We start from the raw sequence: 16,949 nt of genomic DNA on the forward strand, positions 1-16,949 counted from the left end.
CATGTTTTACTCATGCGAACAGGTCGGCATCGAGATCTGTCCGTTGGATCCCGCCAAGTTTATTGGAAATAAGGATGCATTGAAAGTTTTTGACCCTTAGGTTAAGGTTCAGAGGCCTTGTGGTTTTTTACCGTTAGGAATGATGATGTTTGTGCTTCTTTTCTGTATGCGAGAATTTGGATGCAGTAATAGCCTTCATTTTTTTTTTTTTTTTGGTCTAATGAGAATTTTATTAAATTCTAATATAAACGTTTGCATTTTCAGCAAGAATATTAAATAGGAAAGCATTCCAACTGAAAGCACTTCCATGCAAGGTAACACATGAGGCTACAACATGAGTAGTGACATTTCCTTTTCGCTTTACAAACAAAAACCTCACGTCTCCTAATTGAGACACCAAATAACCAATATCATGGATAAAACACACCAAAGTAGCATCTATAGCTTACTCAACATTAATCATACTAATTATCACCTGAGAATTAGACTCAATATCCACCGCACCACAATGCATCTCGATACATACCATTAACGCTGCTCGAATCATATTAATTAAAAACCAATAAGCTTCCAATGTTCTTTGATTGGAACCTTATTGGTTTTTAATTTTTTTTATCAAAGTCCTTGATACGCCTAAAATTTGTTTGTATCATTTGGTTTGTAAATTTGATTTAAAAATTTGGTCTCCCTAGCATTACCATTATGGTTAAGTTAATTAGCACGTGACACTGCATTAAGGTGGTGCACACATTCGGACTTAGTTTAAATGCTATCATACCAGTTGAAGATATAGATAATCCTAAATTTTAGGGAGAAATAGAGAATCCTCAACTTTAGGGATTGTATTAACTTAATTACTCTCTTAAGTTTAGGGTAAACTTGGTACGAGAAAGGAAAAAAAGACTGCTTACTTTTTTTGTCAAAAAAAAAAAAAGGGAGTTTTAATGAAAATGGCCTAGCACTATTCATTTTTAATCAAAATGACATTTTGTGTATGAAAAGTCTATAATGGATCAAACTCTTTTCTTTATTTACTCTTATGCCATTAAAAGGTGTCCACAATGATGTTGACATTTTTGTTTGGAAATACATTATTTTACACGATGCTATTCAACTTATGCTAATTTACTGCCAGTTCTTCATGCTTCCATTATGTTGTTGATGTTATGTAGCTCTTCTTCTGTCAAATTATTCCAGTACTGTCCATCACCTTCTACTAGCTCTGCATTTCTTTCTCTATCTTCTTTCACCTTGTAATACATATCTTATGTTTATTTTTTGAAATTTTGGAGCTTCCAGTATGACTGATGACGCGCTTTTGACTTGCTATAAATATACATTTCTTCTTCTTCTGCTATTAATATCATATCATATCATACCTAAAATCTTCAAACTCATCTAAGGCTAACATTTGGATCCCTCGAAATCTTAAAATATTTTTGAATGAAGGAGTCCACCTGTGTGGGGAGATATGAGATAGTCTAAAGGACTATTTATTAATCATAGTTATATGCCTAGCTTTCTCCTTATGCATATGTACATACCAATCTGGAGGACTACTAATAAAACTTATGCAAATTTCTTTCCATTTTTCTTTATAATCTTCTGCTACTTTTATAAGTTTTTTAGGAAATAATTCTAATTGGGAAATATGCTTGATGAATATTTTATCAAGATAACCAAATTCTAATAGTAAGGCTAGGGTAACTTCTATTACATTATGCATTTTCTGATGCTCATAACTAAAATGTCATGGTCTAAAATCTCTCATGTTAATCCTGGCTACATCTATACTAACTTTTGGTTTACAAATACAACTCTTTGTATTATCACAAAGACATGATGGATACATCTTTGTAATAATATCCATCCCTGGTTTTGGATCAAAGATGGACTGATACAAAGCACATTGTAATTGTAATTGTAACTCTGTCATGGATTGTGATGCTCTGCTCAGGATCTCATTTTGCATATCTGGTGTCATTATTCTTAATTTTGCTTTTGAAATTTCTTCTAATAAGATATCATCTATTATCAAGTCTAAAGATATATTCATAAGAAAACTTTCATATCTTTCTTGTTTTTCTTTCAATTCTCTTTTTAGGGTGTCACTTGCCTTTTGTTGCATTCTAAGGGATTGAAGTTCTTGGTTCATTTTGATAAACTTACTAAGTAATGACTCATGGTCTCTAGAAATGACTTAAAGGTTGTGCTTAAGAGAATGAATATGATGTTGTCTTTGATGGAAATTAAAATTAAAACTATCAAACTCTTGTTCTAAGGTTCTAATTAGTTTTTCATGACCTAACCTCGTATTTGGCTGTTTGATTTGGATATTCCAAAAATTATCTAAGAGAACTTGTTGCCTATCAAAGAGTTTTGGTACCCTTAGCCTATACCTTAGAGTTGGATTTCTAATTCCTTCAACAATACTGTCATTAAAGTTGAAAGTAGGTACTGGTGGTGATGTTGATCTGCCTAAAACGGGTGGAACGTGCTATTCCATGGGACGAGTTTTGGGTGAATTTTGGTTCTGCCTCATCCCTTGGAACGACTCGTTCCACATCCGTAGAACACAAATTTATAACATTTTAAGACAAAAATTCCCATTATCTTTTTCAATATTTACACCATCCAAAAAACAAACCCTAAAATTTTCTTCTTCGTTCCATCTTCTTTGCATGCTGCTGCCTTTTCCCATAGTCTTCCTCCTCATCCTTTCCCATAGCAGTTGCATCTCCAGGTTCAATCTTGATCTTTTCCCATAGCCGCTGCATCTTCAGGTTCAATCTCGATCTTCTCCCGTAGTCGCTATATCTCCAGGTTCGTTTTCTTGATTTTTCCATGGAAAATTTCAATTTTCTGGGAAAATAGGATGGTTATGAGAAAATAAGTTAGTTTTCTTGGTTTCTCTGGTTTAACTTATTCTGGGGAAAAAGAACAAAGTCTGAATATTAAGGTTTATTATGGTTATGGTTTGTAAAGATTGGATCTGGTTCCGAGCTGTGAGATTTAGTGGGTTCCGTTGTGAGCTTGGCTTTGAGAATGTGGGGGAAAGTAATTGCAATTTTAATCTTGTTCTTGGTTTTTTTTTTTGTTTTTTTTTATTTTTATCTTTGACATGCTTAGTTTTAAGTAAATTAATGGAGGATTAATGACAAATGTGTTTTGTTTTTGTTGGGTGGGTGTTGAATTGCACAAAAATGCCAGAGATTTGTTGCTTTGAAATTGCAAAAGAGTTATGTTGACCACTACATCGAGGCGGCCATAGATGAGATAACCATCTTGAAACAGATTGCAGAGGGAGACCCAGATGATAAAAAAATGCGTGGTGAAGCATCTAGACCATTTTAAGCATTCTGGTTCGAATGGGCAACATGTTTGTATGGTTTTTGAGTACTTGGGTGATAATCAGTTGACGCTTAAGTACAGTGATTACCGAGGAGTGCCACTACATAAGGTTAAGGAGATTTGTTATCATGTTTTGGTTGGATTGGATTATTTGCAGAAACAGCTGTCTATTATACACACTGACTTAAAGCCAGAGAATATCTTATTGATGTCAATGATAGACCTGCTCAAGGATCCAACAAAGTCAAGAGCACCTCTTATTCTTGCAGGTGGTAAAGACAAGGATGCATCAGAATCAGGGTATGCAAAAGCGTTAAATGGGGAAATGAGTCGGAACTAGAAGAAAAAGATTAGAAGAAAGGCGAAGCGTGTAGTTCAATAGTGCGTGGATAGAGATGAAGCTGATGCTGATGTAGAAACATCCACTGCGGTAGAGGCATCTTCTAACACAAGATTGAATGTGCGTTCTGTCGAAGACCAATCTACTAGTTCTGTCAATGCAAATAGATCATCAGATGCTGGTGGGCCAAATGGCTATCGTCCAGGAAGTCAGGGTAGTAAGAGAGGCAATTGCACTACAAGGCATAAGTTGTTGGCATCAATTGATCTGAAGTGAAAATTGGTTGATTTTGGGAATGCATGTTGGACGTGCAAATTGGTTGATTTTGGGAATGCATGTTTTTACCCATTGTGATAGCGCTAGCAAAGATGACACTAGAGAGGATGAATACGATGATTGATGCTCTCTTTAGAATTGTGACAACTCAGTATGGCTCTACAGACACATCAGCAAGGCAGTTAGTTTGTTGAGATTGTAGGAAGGCTGTTAGTTTGTTGGGATTTGTAGGGATATAAGGAAGTTGGTTAGTAGCTCATGAGTGAAGCAAAGAATACTTGTATAAATAACAAACAACTCCCTCTCTGTAATTCATTCATTGTTCAAGGAATACAATCTTTAGTCATTCACTTTCTCTCTCTAAATTCTCTGCCATTGTTTTTCATTTTGCTTCTTCTGCCATGTCTTCAGTCAAGAAATGGCATAACATATCTTCAGCCATGTACTACTGTCAAAAATATATCATAGATAAGCATATATGTGTTCAAATATGAACAAGTTTAAAAAAAAAAAGAAAAAAAAAAAAGAAAAGAAAGAAATCCTGTCCCATCCCCCACATAAACATTGTACCAAACAACAGACGGAACATGAGTAAGTTAGTCATTCAATCTTTTGGTTTCGTTTCGTCCAGCGCGTACCAAACGCAGAACGGAACAACCGTCCCGTTCCATCTTGCACGTACCAAACATAACACGAAACCTTCGTTCTGTCCCGTCCTGTCTCGTCTTGTCCTGTTCCGTTTGCGTACCAAACAGTACCTTATATCATAGATGATGAAGAAATAAAGAAATTAAATGCCACTTTGGATGAAAAGTTCATGTTGATGAAAGTACTATTGCTGATATCAAATGTTTATATATATATATATATATTAGGGTGGTGAAGTGCCGATTTAGTCACCTCAGTGAAAATTAGGTTCCTGAATTATTTTTTCGGCAAAATAAGTCCCTAAATTCATTAGAATTGCTAATTTCATCCATACTATTATATTCAAAGCTATTTTATCCAATTTTTCATCAACTTAAGTCACTTGACACACTTTAGAGTGTAATACCATCATTTTCTCGTCTATAAGTGCTTAATATTTCATATAGGTTGCGAATTTAATGTCTAATTTACCCTCAAAAGTTAACTTACACTATTTCTTTATGAAAAACTACATATTTCTCCTCCAAAGTTAACTCCATACACTATTTCTTTATGAAAAACTATCAATCTACCCTCCAATGTGTACGACATACAAGTAGCGTGACTTAAATTGATGGAAAATTGAATATAGTAGCTTCGAATATAACATTAGGGATGTAATTGGCAAATTTTTATAATTCAAGGACTATTTTTTTTTCAAAAAAAATAGTTTAGGGACCTAATTTTCACTAAGGTGATAATGCAGGGACTAAATTGGCAATTTTCCCTATATATTATGTAACAAGTTTTCTATCAGTTTGTTAATATGCATAAACAATGCAGGTTTTTTAACGCTCACACAGGTTTGTATTTCGATGAAAAAAATTCTAGGAAAAACAAAAGGAGGTTGAACCGATCTACATAGTGGGTCGAAAGAAAAATTAAACTCAAGAGCTATAGAATGAGAACTGGTCTGATAAAAAATAGGAGGTGAACACATATCATGATAATCTCACAAGGTTTCAATATGAATTTTTCATTGCCATACTGATTGCTACTTTTAAACCAATCGGTATAGATTCTATTTTTAGTTTCCTTTTGTTTTATCAATTTACCTTACTTCTTTGAACCAAATGCAAGTTCCAATATTGCATTGTTAACAAAATAAATTACATGAAACTGAAGCTTTCTCTAATTGAGAAATCTCTTTTTGTTTAAGTAGTGTTACATGTTTGTGTTTATTTTTTTCCCAACAGGTGGCCTTAAAAGGAATCAAGTATGCAGGGGAATGGTAGGATCAACATATCAGAGGTAGAGATCGACTCCTTCTCTGATGGTAGGATCAACATGTTTGTGTTTAAGTAGTGATGTTTTTTATTATTAAATTTTGGTAAAATCATTGCTTGTCATAAACCTTATCACAATACCAAATAACAGGGAGAGGGATGAAAAATAGAGAGGTGTATATTTGAACATATGCTTACTTTGGAGATTTTGGATAATGATCATGAATTGTGGTGTTAGTGCATCTCTAAATGATTCGTATTTGGGGTCTTCCAAATTCTTTAACTGTTACTCTGTATGAAGTTTTATTAATTTTTGATTCGTTGGTTTCAAGTCTTCTGTTTCGTTGTGTCTATCTTTTTTCCTCCCCTTCAATGCACCAAAAGATGTGCCCTTTTCTGTAATGTTGTTCTTACCCATGCTCTTAATAAGCTGCTGAGCTATTTTGGTATGTTTTTGTGCTCACCTCTCAGGTTTTAGACATTACTTTGTATACAGGATGTTTCTTTAATTAATCTTTTTTTTTCTTTTCAGTTTGGCCAAGATGATTTCTCTTTTTCTTTCGATTCAATAAAAGAGGGCATTTTAAGCTTTTGTGATGTTTTGGTATATATGTTTTCATGAAGGGCCCTGAAGAAATATTATAGGACCAATTTCAGGAATCACATCATGCAATTTGTTTTCAAATCACTACGGTTGTTTTTTTACAACATTGTTGAGAGTGTTGGTGAAGGTGTTAAAAGAGAAGTGTTCTTTGTTTTGCTGAAAATTCTTGCAGATTTTGGTGTTTAATTTTATTTGAATTTTTTAATTTGATCAAAGGATGCTTTGGTTAGTAGCCACTTTTATTCATTGGGTTTTTATTCGAATTTATAACACTGAGGGTATAGTTGAATGATGAAGCAATTTGTTTGGTTTCGGAGACGGTGGTTTTAAGATTATGTGCCTTTTTATTCAAGGTGAGCAATTTCAATTACTTGAATTATTGAATAATTTATGCGAATTATACGGAGTTGGTTTGAATGATTTTTGCGAATTTACATTTAGACCTTCTGGAATTTCAAATTTTTTCATGGTCTGTACCCGTCTCCCTTCTTTATCGTTTATGAAGCTTTTTAATTTTAGTGATTGCCCAAGTTATTTAGTTTTGACTGTGTTGGTTTTTTATTTACTAATTTTTTTTTTAATAAAGTCGTGTATTTTATTGAGTTGTAATATATAAATTCTTGCTGGATTAAGGGTTTATTTGTGTGACGATTACAGAACTACAATTCGATTGGTTGAGCGTCAGTCTTTTCATCCTTGAGTTGTTCTCCGAGCATTTGCTTTATCAATGCTTCCCTGCCTTCTTTTGTCCAGGTAGAAGCAATTGTGTTGCTGAGCTTCTCCCACATTCCACCACCACGCAGGTAGACTTTTCCAAACACGTGAATTACCATCGTCTCAAGCTATGTTGTATTTTTCACAATACTCACTTTGAAAAGGTATATTCTATAGCTTCATTCTATTTCGTATGAAAAATTAGTGAATGGTTTGTTGTTTTTAGGTTTTTTTTTTTTTTTTAAATGGATTTTTTGTATAATTAATTTATTGTTTTAACTTGACAAGCGTAACTCATACCTTTGCAACCTGTCCTACATTGGCATCAAGTATGATATTCATTTCTGTATTGCAGCTTCAGATTATTCTAGAGCCATAGTTATGGAAGGAAAAAGGATTTTCCACCTATGACACCCAAGAAAGGTAGTAGTCTTGTCTTTCTTTGTTAATTTATTAAGAAATGATTTCCTAAGCATTCTTCTTTTAACTTATTCATTTGAAGTGTAGAAAGGTTGATTATCTCATTGACCCTGGCCTTTGTTGCTAGCACAAGTAGTGGAGATCCCTAATCACTTTATCTAAATAATGTCTTTGTCTTGGTGCACATTTCACACTGAGTTGTTAATGAGATTGTTCTTTAACTAGACAATTGTTTCCCGAAATCTGTTTTTATGTCGTTGCCATGCATTGAGCTATCTTGTGAATCTTATGTTTTCAGTAATTCTTTTGTGTTGCCATGTGACCTTCAAACAGATGCACCTGCATTCTTTTCCGGATTTATGGAACATAGAGAAAAGTTCCAGGTTTTCCTTTTTCTTTGTTAACAAAGATAATTGTTGCTTACTGTTTTCCTTGGCTATCCTACTTTTAGTGTAGGTTGTGGGAAAATTCCCAAATTACTGCTTAGGATATTAGAATAGGCATCATGATTCTCATTTTTTCTTTCATAAATATCTATTCGATTGGAAAATAGTCCAGTGTTTTCCTTACCTACTCATTGTTCATAGACTAACCCGAGTGTTTTAAGAGTCGGTACTTTCTATGACTTTTTGTGAAGTGAGCAGATCAAGCTCCACTCTCAACTTGATCAGCCTTCAATCTACGAGTTACTTTAATAACCTGTTTTCTAATTTGTGTTTGTTCAGGATTTCAAAATGAAGGTCTGATTTCTACCATTTTCATTATTGTTCTATTATTTTAAGCTACAGATGAAGTGTTAAGTGTTATACATGTTCGGTAGAATTAATAAATGAATTAGGTCCTCTTGAGGATGCAGGGGATAATTCTATAGGTGTTAACTTGGTTTTTAGTTTGATTGTTTAGCTATAATATAAAATCTCAATACTTACATTTACAATATTAGAATGCACTGATCTAAACAAGAGACTATTAAATCACTGAAAAAAGTCCTCTCTAGCTGGTATAAAACCAGATTATTTTCCACCAAAAAAAGACTATGTAACCATACTTTATACTTTTTTTTTATAGTATAAACTTGTTGATGTGTAAATTAATTGCATGTATTTTAATATTTCATATTTTTTTTTCCTTGCCTAGGTTGCTTTTTTGACAATCAAGAGTACCGGACGGAAACTTTAGGTGCTTCAATGAACTTTGATTTTTTTCCCATGCTTAGGTTGCTTTTTCGATTTTATTTTTATTTTTTTTATGTAGAGACAAAAGTTCTACTGTTGTTTGTATTTGGACTATATTGATTAAATCATTTTTGCGCAGGCTGAACAAAGTTCAAAGACATCTTATTTTTGAAAAATTCTTAGGTGGACGGCTAAAGGATATGGCACGCAAAATGATTGGTCACATCAAGTCATTTTAGCAAAGTCTAAGTCTAATAGCGTGTGGATTTAAGACATGGAAACGTGTTTCAAGCAAACACGACAAACAAAAAGATAAGAACATCTAGTAAAGTGAATCGAGTTGATCATCATGCAACTCAAAACCATGACATTTCATTATATTCTCCTGCTGCTGTTCGCATTGCCACTGATCAAAACGACATCAATATCTCCAGGAAAACAAGCAGAATCACTCATCAAATGGAAAGACGACTTGTCTTCATCATCATGGCCACCTTCGCTACTCAATTCATGGTCCCTCACCAACCTCAACAACCTCTGCAACTGGACTGCCATTGTCTGCACCAAAACCAGAAGAGTCTCCAAAATAAACCTCTCCGGTATGAAAATATACGGAACACTGGCTCTTTTCGACTTTTCCCTATTTCCAAATCTCACCCACTTGAACCTGAGTGGCAACTATTTCCGAGGGCCTATACCATCTGCCATTGGAAATCTCTCCAGGCTCACAACTTTGGACTTTGGCAACAACCAATTCTCTGGCCCAATTCCGGACAGTATAGGTTTGATTTCTGGTCTTCAATATATTGACCTGAGTTCGAATGTTCTGGAACGGAAAATTCCACCCTCTACAGGCAAACTCAGGGAGCTCCAGTACCTTGATCTTTCAGCCAACTCCTTAAACTCTTCTATCCCTTATGAGCTTGGTCTTTGTACAAACCTCACCCACTTGTCCCTGTCTTCCAATAACCTCAACGGGGAACTGCCTCTGTCCTTGTCCAATCTGAAAAGCCTCGTTCAATTGGATTTACATAATAATCGATTTGTTGGTCATATCCTTCCTTCTCTGGTCTCCAACTGGACGGAATTAGTCTCTTTGAACCTTCAACAAAATAACTTTAGCGGAACCATTTCAGCAGAAATTGGGCTGTTGACACAATTGCAGTATCTATGGCTTTATTCCAACGAATTCAGCGGAGAGATTCCTCAGAGTCTAGGCAATTTATCTAAGCTTAATGTACTCTATTTGTTCGATAACCACTTGACAGGAGAGATTCCTCATAGTCTAGGCAAATTGACTCAGCTTCAGCTACTCGATTTGTCTGGTAACCACTTGACAGGAGAGATTCCTCAGAGTCTAGGCAAATTGACTCGGCTTCTGGGACTCTATTTGAAGCATAACCACTTGACAGGAGCGATTCCTCAGAGTCTAGGCAATTTATCTCAACTTAGGCGCCTCGATTTGTCTGCTAACAACTTGACAGGAGTGATCCTATTGGTTTCAGGTATGTTGGACCTGAAGCATCTTTCATTGTCTAATAACAATTTGACAGGGGTAATACCAATTCATCTGTTTCTCGCCGCAGGCTTAACAGGTTTGTTCGACTTGGATCTCAGCAGCAATTCACTATCGGGTGCAATACCATCAGAATTGCGCATGCTCACAAGATTACAGTATTTCAACGCCTCACATAATAATCTCTCAGGCGAAATCCCATCAGCATTAGATCACATGTTTACTCTAAGTAGCTATGACTTTTCTTATAACAAATTGACAGGGCCACTCCCAACTAGTGGCATTTTCAATAATGCGCCAAAAAGTGCTTTTGTTGGTAACCTTGGCTTGCGGAGTCATGAGGGACTAACTGAAAGTAAATCCTCCAGTACAAATTCCAAAAGTGCTAAAAAGAATATAGTATCTGTTTTCCTTTTTTCCTTATTGGGTTTCGCAACGGTTGCAATTGCCATTGCTTTCTTTCTTACGTTTCACAAGAGGTCCAAAATCCGGCCTCAGGTAATCAAAACTTCTCAAAACTTTGAGGATTATGAGTCAATGATATTGCAAGAAGAAGTGAAATTCACATTTCGGGAAGTTGTCAAGGCCATAGACGACTTTCATGACAAACACTGCATTGGGAGAGGCGGATTTGGAAGAGTATACAAGGCAGAGCTCGAATCAGGTCAAGTTGTTGCAGTGAAGAGGCTTAACACGAATGACTCTAATGACATTCCAGCAATTAATCTCCGAAGTTTTGAGAATGAAATCCGAACTTTGACAACTATCCGACATCGCAACATCATAAGGCTATACGGCTTCTCTTCAAGGAGGGGTTGCATATTCTTGCTTTACGAATACTTACAGAGAGGCAGCCTTGGAAAAGCATTGTATGGGGTGGAAGGGGTTACTGAACTTGGGTGGCCAACAAGGGTAAAAATTATGGAAGGACTTGCTCATGCACTTTCTTACCTGCACCATGACTCCTCACCACCAATTGTTCATCGTGATGTAACTGTCAATAATGTATTGCTTGAGCAGGATTTCGAGCCTCGACTCTCAGATTTTGGAACAGCAAGACTGTTGAGTATTGATTCATCCAATTGGACCAACATTGTTGGTTCGCTAGGATACATGGCGCCAGGTAATGTAAAATTTTAATGTTGCACAATTTTGTACTATCTTTTGTAGAGTTGACAATTTTTCTTCTCTTTATACGCAGAGCTTGCATATATTATGCAGGTGACGGATAAGTGTGATGTTTATAGCTTCGGAGTGGTGGCACTAGAAGTCATGATGGGAAGGCACCCCAGGGATATGTTAGAGTCCCAACTATCAGAATCATCAACGTCAATGAATGAAAATGCAAAGTTGCTTTTGAAAGATGTGTTAGATCAAAGACTAGAGCCTCCAACCAATGAATTGGCAAAGGCAGTGGTGCTTGTAATGAGTATAGCATTGGCTTGTATACAGACGCGTCCTGGGTTGCGTCCGACAATGCATTTTGTGTCACAGAAACTATCAGCGCAGAGTCTTCCTTGCCTTCCTGAGCCATTTGGTATGCTTACCATCAAGAAGTTATCGACCCTATAAAACTAGGAGAAATGGGTAGCTCCAACTTCAGATTAGAATTCTTGCTACGAGCAATCTATCAAATAAGGAGATGTTGGGGAAATTTATTTTATTATTTTTATTTTTAATGTTTACAACGAGCTTCATAACATGTATTTGATATCTACACCGCCCTCATTACTAGTGTGTTTCAAATTGTGTGGCTGAAACATATAGCGTTCAGCTTTTTGAAATTCGTACTTGCATAAATAACCAGTTACACAAGAGTATTCTGTCGAGATACTTTCTTAATTATTTGGTTCGATTTGCCATTCGTTATAATAATTGATATTGTGATTCTAGTAATCTCTGTCAAATTTTACGTAGCTGAATTTTAGGGACCATACTAGCAAAAATGCCCACGTTTTGCTGCAGGTTTTGAAATTGTAACCCACAATTTAATAAATCCAGAAATCAATTAGAGAAAACTTCAAGTAGAATTAAAATGAGTTCTCAATCACAGAGAACTTCAAATTTCATGCAAGCTTTTTTGTTCTAATTTCGGGGCTTAAACAAAATGAACTAACAAAAAAAAAAAAAAAAATTAAAAAAAAAATAGAATCTATTCCAATTTGATTATCCGTTCAGTTCAAAAAGACGAAACGAAAAATATTTTTAAGCATCCAAACATCAATTAAACTAAACAATTAAAAGTAATAAGTTCATTGAAGACGTCGATAACATATTTGGTTCTTTGTACCCCAAATGGAAAACATTGCTTTCCTGTATGCTCTGAAGTTTGCATAAGTGCTGGAAATTTGCAAAATATAAAGAGAGAATCTCAGAATAAAACACATTTAAAGGAAAGGTAATAAGAAAAGAAAATAGTTGTTTTACCTATAATCCATGTGAGTAGTAGTCACAATTGACAACCCAGGAGCTCTGTAAATCATTAAAAACCATAAATAATCTGGTCCAATTTGGAGGAGTAATTCTTCCTGATCGAAGAAACGGTCTGAAATACATCTTCACTGTCAGACCGCAAATCACAATGAATTCAGTTTTCTCATTTGCCTGAATAAGATAATACAAAATCAAGATTAGGAAGCATAACACAGGAGCAGAAAACTCTAAAATTTAGTTTTCTAATTCCCCTCCACTACAGCCGCACCATCAACACTTCCAAAATCTGGGTTTAATGAAATTACTGAAATTAATCAGTCCATTAGTTTTCTCATTTAAACCATCGTGGCATGGACAAATGCAAACACATTCCAAAATTTATTCCCAACTTCTGAAATTAATCGATAAGATTGTGAATTTGATCCAAATTAAAAAGAAAAGGAAACGAATTGTGTAAAAATTGTATCTTTATCGTTAAGCACCGAACCCCTTTCCCGTTGAATCAATCATATAAGGGGGAGAGAGAAGATAGAACTGAACCCAAAAGGCGAAAGCCTTCACTAACAAAGATACACATTTGTTAAATATGTACAATTATAGCCCTCTAGTCTTAAACATCTCTGCTCAACCTCATTCCAGCTGCAAGTTATTTGATCTTAAGCATTGTGCTTTTCCCTTATATAATAAATTGTGTAGATGTCTGTTGAACAAACAATGTTCCATGTATGTTATTTTTTCCCCGAATGACTGCAACCATGGTAATCTTATTGTTTTGCACTCGATGTTATGATATTATGATTCGCTAACGCGTTGGTATCTATAGAAACCAAATTACTTGTAAGGAAAAGAAATAACAATGTTACCTTGCCCCATCCTTTGAGTCACATAACTCGAGTTGATGACTGCCATATGCAAAGAAGAGAAGATATATGTTATCACCCATAAATAAACGGTATAAACCACAATAAACAACATAAGCTGGAAGGGACAACATTGGATAAGTAAAAGTACCTCACCTGCCATCTCAAGGGCCTAATGGGGTTGTCACTTGTCAGAGGAAATCCCGGCAAAAGGATATCACCTCAGACCTTATTTCAACATAACATTATTAACACGACTATAGAATGGAGAAATAACAATACGTACTGTTCCCTTGCCAATAGCTGACGCATTTGATATTAACAGATCTTGGTTTTTTTGAACAGATTTGCAGCTTGCTTGTAGGAGTTCTCGTCCAATGACAAATACCTTCTGTAATCAGAAGCATATAAATCCACAGAAACTAAAATCAACAAATGACAACATAAACACAAAAGAAATTCAAAAAGTAAATAGAAGCACGGTTTATAAACTAAACTTTACAAACAAAATGACATTTACAATAAGAACGAACAAAAAGATAAATTCGATCACAATCGAAACGAGGCAAAAAGCGCCAACCTTGCACAAATCAGTAAATCGATCTTGGAGAAGACCATAATCGCGGCTCTCGGAATTTGAATTGTTGGAAGCTGAACTTCAGGCTTAGCATCTTCCATCTTCACCATAGCAGGTAGACTCATCTAGACCCTAGCTGAACCAAACCAAAATCAAGATTACAAAAGTTAATTCCAACCGTTAATTTCTATAAAACCATACCTCAAAAGTTAAAACAAAACAAAATTGAAGGGTTTTACATGGATTTGCCAATGCAAGAATTTGAATTTCCAAAAACCCACTACTGTAAAAACCCAAAATCCCGAGATTTATACCCAAAAAAGAAAGAAAATTTGCAAAACCCAGAACTCAAATTCTCATTGTACGTTTCCCAACTGCTGTAATTGATCTCTTCAGTTACTCGATCTAAATTTCGCTCCAAAAATCAATAAATTTACTTTGCAGAGCAGTCAATTAATAAGTGAGAAAATAAATCACCCTAAAGGTCAGAGATATCCAAAGCCAAAAGGAAATTAAGAGAGAGAGAGAGAGATCGGAGTACTGTTAGTTAAAGCGTGTCGGCGTCGGTTCTCCGAGCACTGTAATCCCTGAAGATCTCTTCCGCCGTTCGCAAACTCGAGCCCATCTCCCTGCTCCTCCCTCTCCTTCCTCTCACCGAATCTCACACCCATTCCTCCATCTGACCGATAGCAACTCTACCCTCTGTGAGATGGAAGCAGAAGTCGAGAGCGACGAAAGCAGATTTGTGAGAGAGAGAAGTGGAATTGCTCAGCTAAACCTCGTTCAGGAGAAGCGTTGGAATTCTTCAGGCTCTCTCTGGTAACCCATCCCCATCTGATGGTCGACCCAACACGTGTATAGGAGGAGAAAATTTTCAGAAAATAAATTAAAAATAAAAACAAAAAAAGTTAATTAAAGAAACCGTCCCACATATTCGTCGGAGTCTCCGACCTCCGCCCTACCCCCACCCATCTCTCCCTTCGCCTCTCCCTTTTTCTTTCTATCTCCTTCTACCTTCCTTTACATCGAAGAGGGGCACTATAAATTATCGTCGGACCCCCTGAACTTTGATCAGAGGTTGGGGACAGCAGATCTGAAGGTTGGAGTTGTCGCCGATCACCCTCGGGCTCCATGACGAGGTAAGAATGGAAGAGGAGAAAATTAAGAGTAGGAAGTGAGAGAATTAATGTGGTGTCGCTGTTGTAATTATCGCCATCAATGGAGGTGGTAGTTGTCTTGCCGTGAGTTCATGGCGGCGAGCAGTGGGTGATTGGATGCTGTGAGTTGTTCGGCGCGGGGAGGGTGGTTTTTTTTCGAAATTCCGTTCCACTTTTAGGGGTAAATTAGGAATTGTATTGACAAAATAAGTTTACGAATTTTAAAGAAAACGACTTCAACTAAGTTTATTTTAACCAAAAACTATTTTATAATTTTTTTTAATATAAAAAGCTTAAAATTTAATAAAAGTACAAAATATAATATAATAAAAACAAAAACTTCTTATTCCAAATTTAGGAAATAAGCCGACATGCAAAACCAAAATTTCTTATTCCAACCAATGCCCCTGACGGAAACTCCGTTCCGTGAGTCCAATTCCATCAGAAAATTGAACTTTCCCAGGTTTGAACTGAGTGAAAGGTTTGTCGGGCCACACCACACTCCCATTAAATCTTAGTTTGGTTGTGTTTGTGTCTGCATGTCCACGGGTTTTAGCCTCCAACTCTCTTTCCCCAGTTTCTTAGCCAATAAGATGTGTCACATGCCCCACCGCCTTCTCTCTAATCTTAAAAATTAGAACCTTCATCCCCAATTATTACTCCGTTGTTATTTTTAATTATTAATTTATTAGCACTATAATTAGGCATATATACGTAGGTATATCCACCACAAAAATATCACTCATTTTTTCTTTTTACTCAATCATTCTTTCATTTAACCCGATTTTTGACACAACTTAAAAACGAAATCGAAACCGAGAGAGAAAAGTATTTGTTTTGTTTGTGCACAAACAAATACTGTATCTGAAAAGAAAAGAACGAAAATCTAGAAATAGTGACTTAAATTTCAGAAACAGTGACTTAGATTCCATAAACAATCTATGTTTTAACCTTTGACTGTTTCTTTTCTTCCATTCATCAGTTGATTATATTCAGGATGCTTATTTTGCTTTGAATCCAGATACAATAAATTTCACTATTTCTTTTCTAGCTTACATTTAAGAAACAGTGTGTCTATTTCACTTGGATTCAAACACAGTGACTTAGATTACAAAAACAGTTACTTAGATTTCAAAAACAGTGTTACTTAAAATCCAGAAAAAATTTATTTTTACAGTCCAAAAACAATGAACCGTCGTTATTATTGAATAGCATGCAGATCTCAAATTTATTTTCTAGAGAAACAAACGATGAACTTCACTGATGAAGAAAAATTGAAAAACAGTACCTCAAATAAATGAATAATAACGACGATCACATTTCAACGAAATAATACAAAATATAAATTAAATAGGATGATGATCTATATTTTTGTTTCAAAGAAAAAGAAGAAGGTCTGCAAAACAAAAATGAACTCCATTAACGATGAAAATTTGGAACTCAACCTAAAAACGTTAGGGATAAAATTGACAAATAATAATTTATTATAGTTGGACCATTTTTTAGTTGGACTACTTTAATATAGGTCTTGTACTAATCATTAGAGGATTGAAGAAATAGCTGAGCAGGAGAAACTAGAGATGACAGCACAACAGGAGATTAAAGGATTATAG

General features: G+C 35.4%; 1 protein-coding gene and 2 long non-coding RNA genes across 6 annotated transcripts; 2 read left to right on the forward strand and 1 right to left on the reverse strand.

Moving 5' to 3' along the window:
- Positions 1-2,583: 2,583 nt before the first annotated feature.
- Positions 2,584-4,317, forward strand: LOC103961409. The gene is made up of 2 exons (XR_007250691.1): positions 2,584-3,460; positions 3,621-4,317. It is a non-coding gene; the product is annotated as an uncharacterized LOC103961409 (long non-coding RNA).
- Positions 4,318-9,073: 4,756 nt separating this feature from the next.
- Positions 9,074-12,093, forward strand: LOC103960044 (MDIS1-interacting receptor like kinase 2-like). The gene is made up of 3 exons (XM_009372431.3): positions 9,074-10,298; positions 10,380-11,432; positions 11,511-12,093. Exons 1-3 carry the CDS (start codon positions 9,143-9,145, stop codon positions 11,879-11,881), a joined length of 2,580 nt encoding a protein of 859 aa, XP_009370706.2. The 5' UTR covers positions 9,074-9,142; the 3' UTR covers positions 11,882-12,093.
- On the reverse strand, positions 11,807-15,879 carry LOC103928752. 4 transcript variants are annotated; one of them, XR_007252014.1, is made up of 6 exons: positions 14,721-15,879; positions 14,183-14,315; positions 13,759-13,993; positions 13,606-13,644; positions 12,737-12,870; positions 11,807-12,649 (listed from the first exon to the last, which is right to left on the reverse strand). It is a non-coding gene; the product is annotated as an uncharacterized LOC103928752 (long non-coding RNA). The 4 variants fall into 4 exon arrangements; XR_007252015.1 differs by having other exon boundaries at positions 13,754-13,993; XR_007252013.1 differs by having other exon boundaries at positions 12,737-12,913; positions 13,754-13,993; positions 14,721-15,878.
- Positions 15,880-16,949: the final 1,070 nt, after the last annotated feature.

The sequence above is a fragment of a genome, unplaced genomic scaffold (genome assembly GCF_019419815.1).
Source record: "Pyrus x bretschneideri cultivar Hongxiangsu unplaced genomic scaffold, Pyrus_bretschneideri_v1 Contig10, whole genome shotgun sequence".
Taxonomy (NCBI): Eukaryota; Viridiplantae; Streptophyta; class Magnoliopsida; order Rosales; family Rosaceae; genus Pyrus; species Pyrus x bretschneideri.

Coding starts and splice junctions, on each gene's coding strand:
- LOC103960044 (XM_009372431.3), top strand. CDS start 9,143: ATGCAACTCAAAACCATGACATTTCATTATATTCTCCTGCTGCTGTTC. Junction 10,299..10,379: donor AGTGATCCTATTGGTTTCAG/GTATGTTGGACC, acceptor TTCTCGCCGCAG/GCTTAACAGGTTTGTTCGAC. Junction 11,433..11,510: donor GCTAGGATACATGGCGCCAG/GTAATGTAAAAT, acceptor CTTTATACGCAG/AGCTTGCATATATTATGCAG.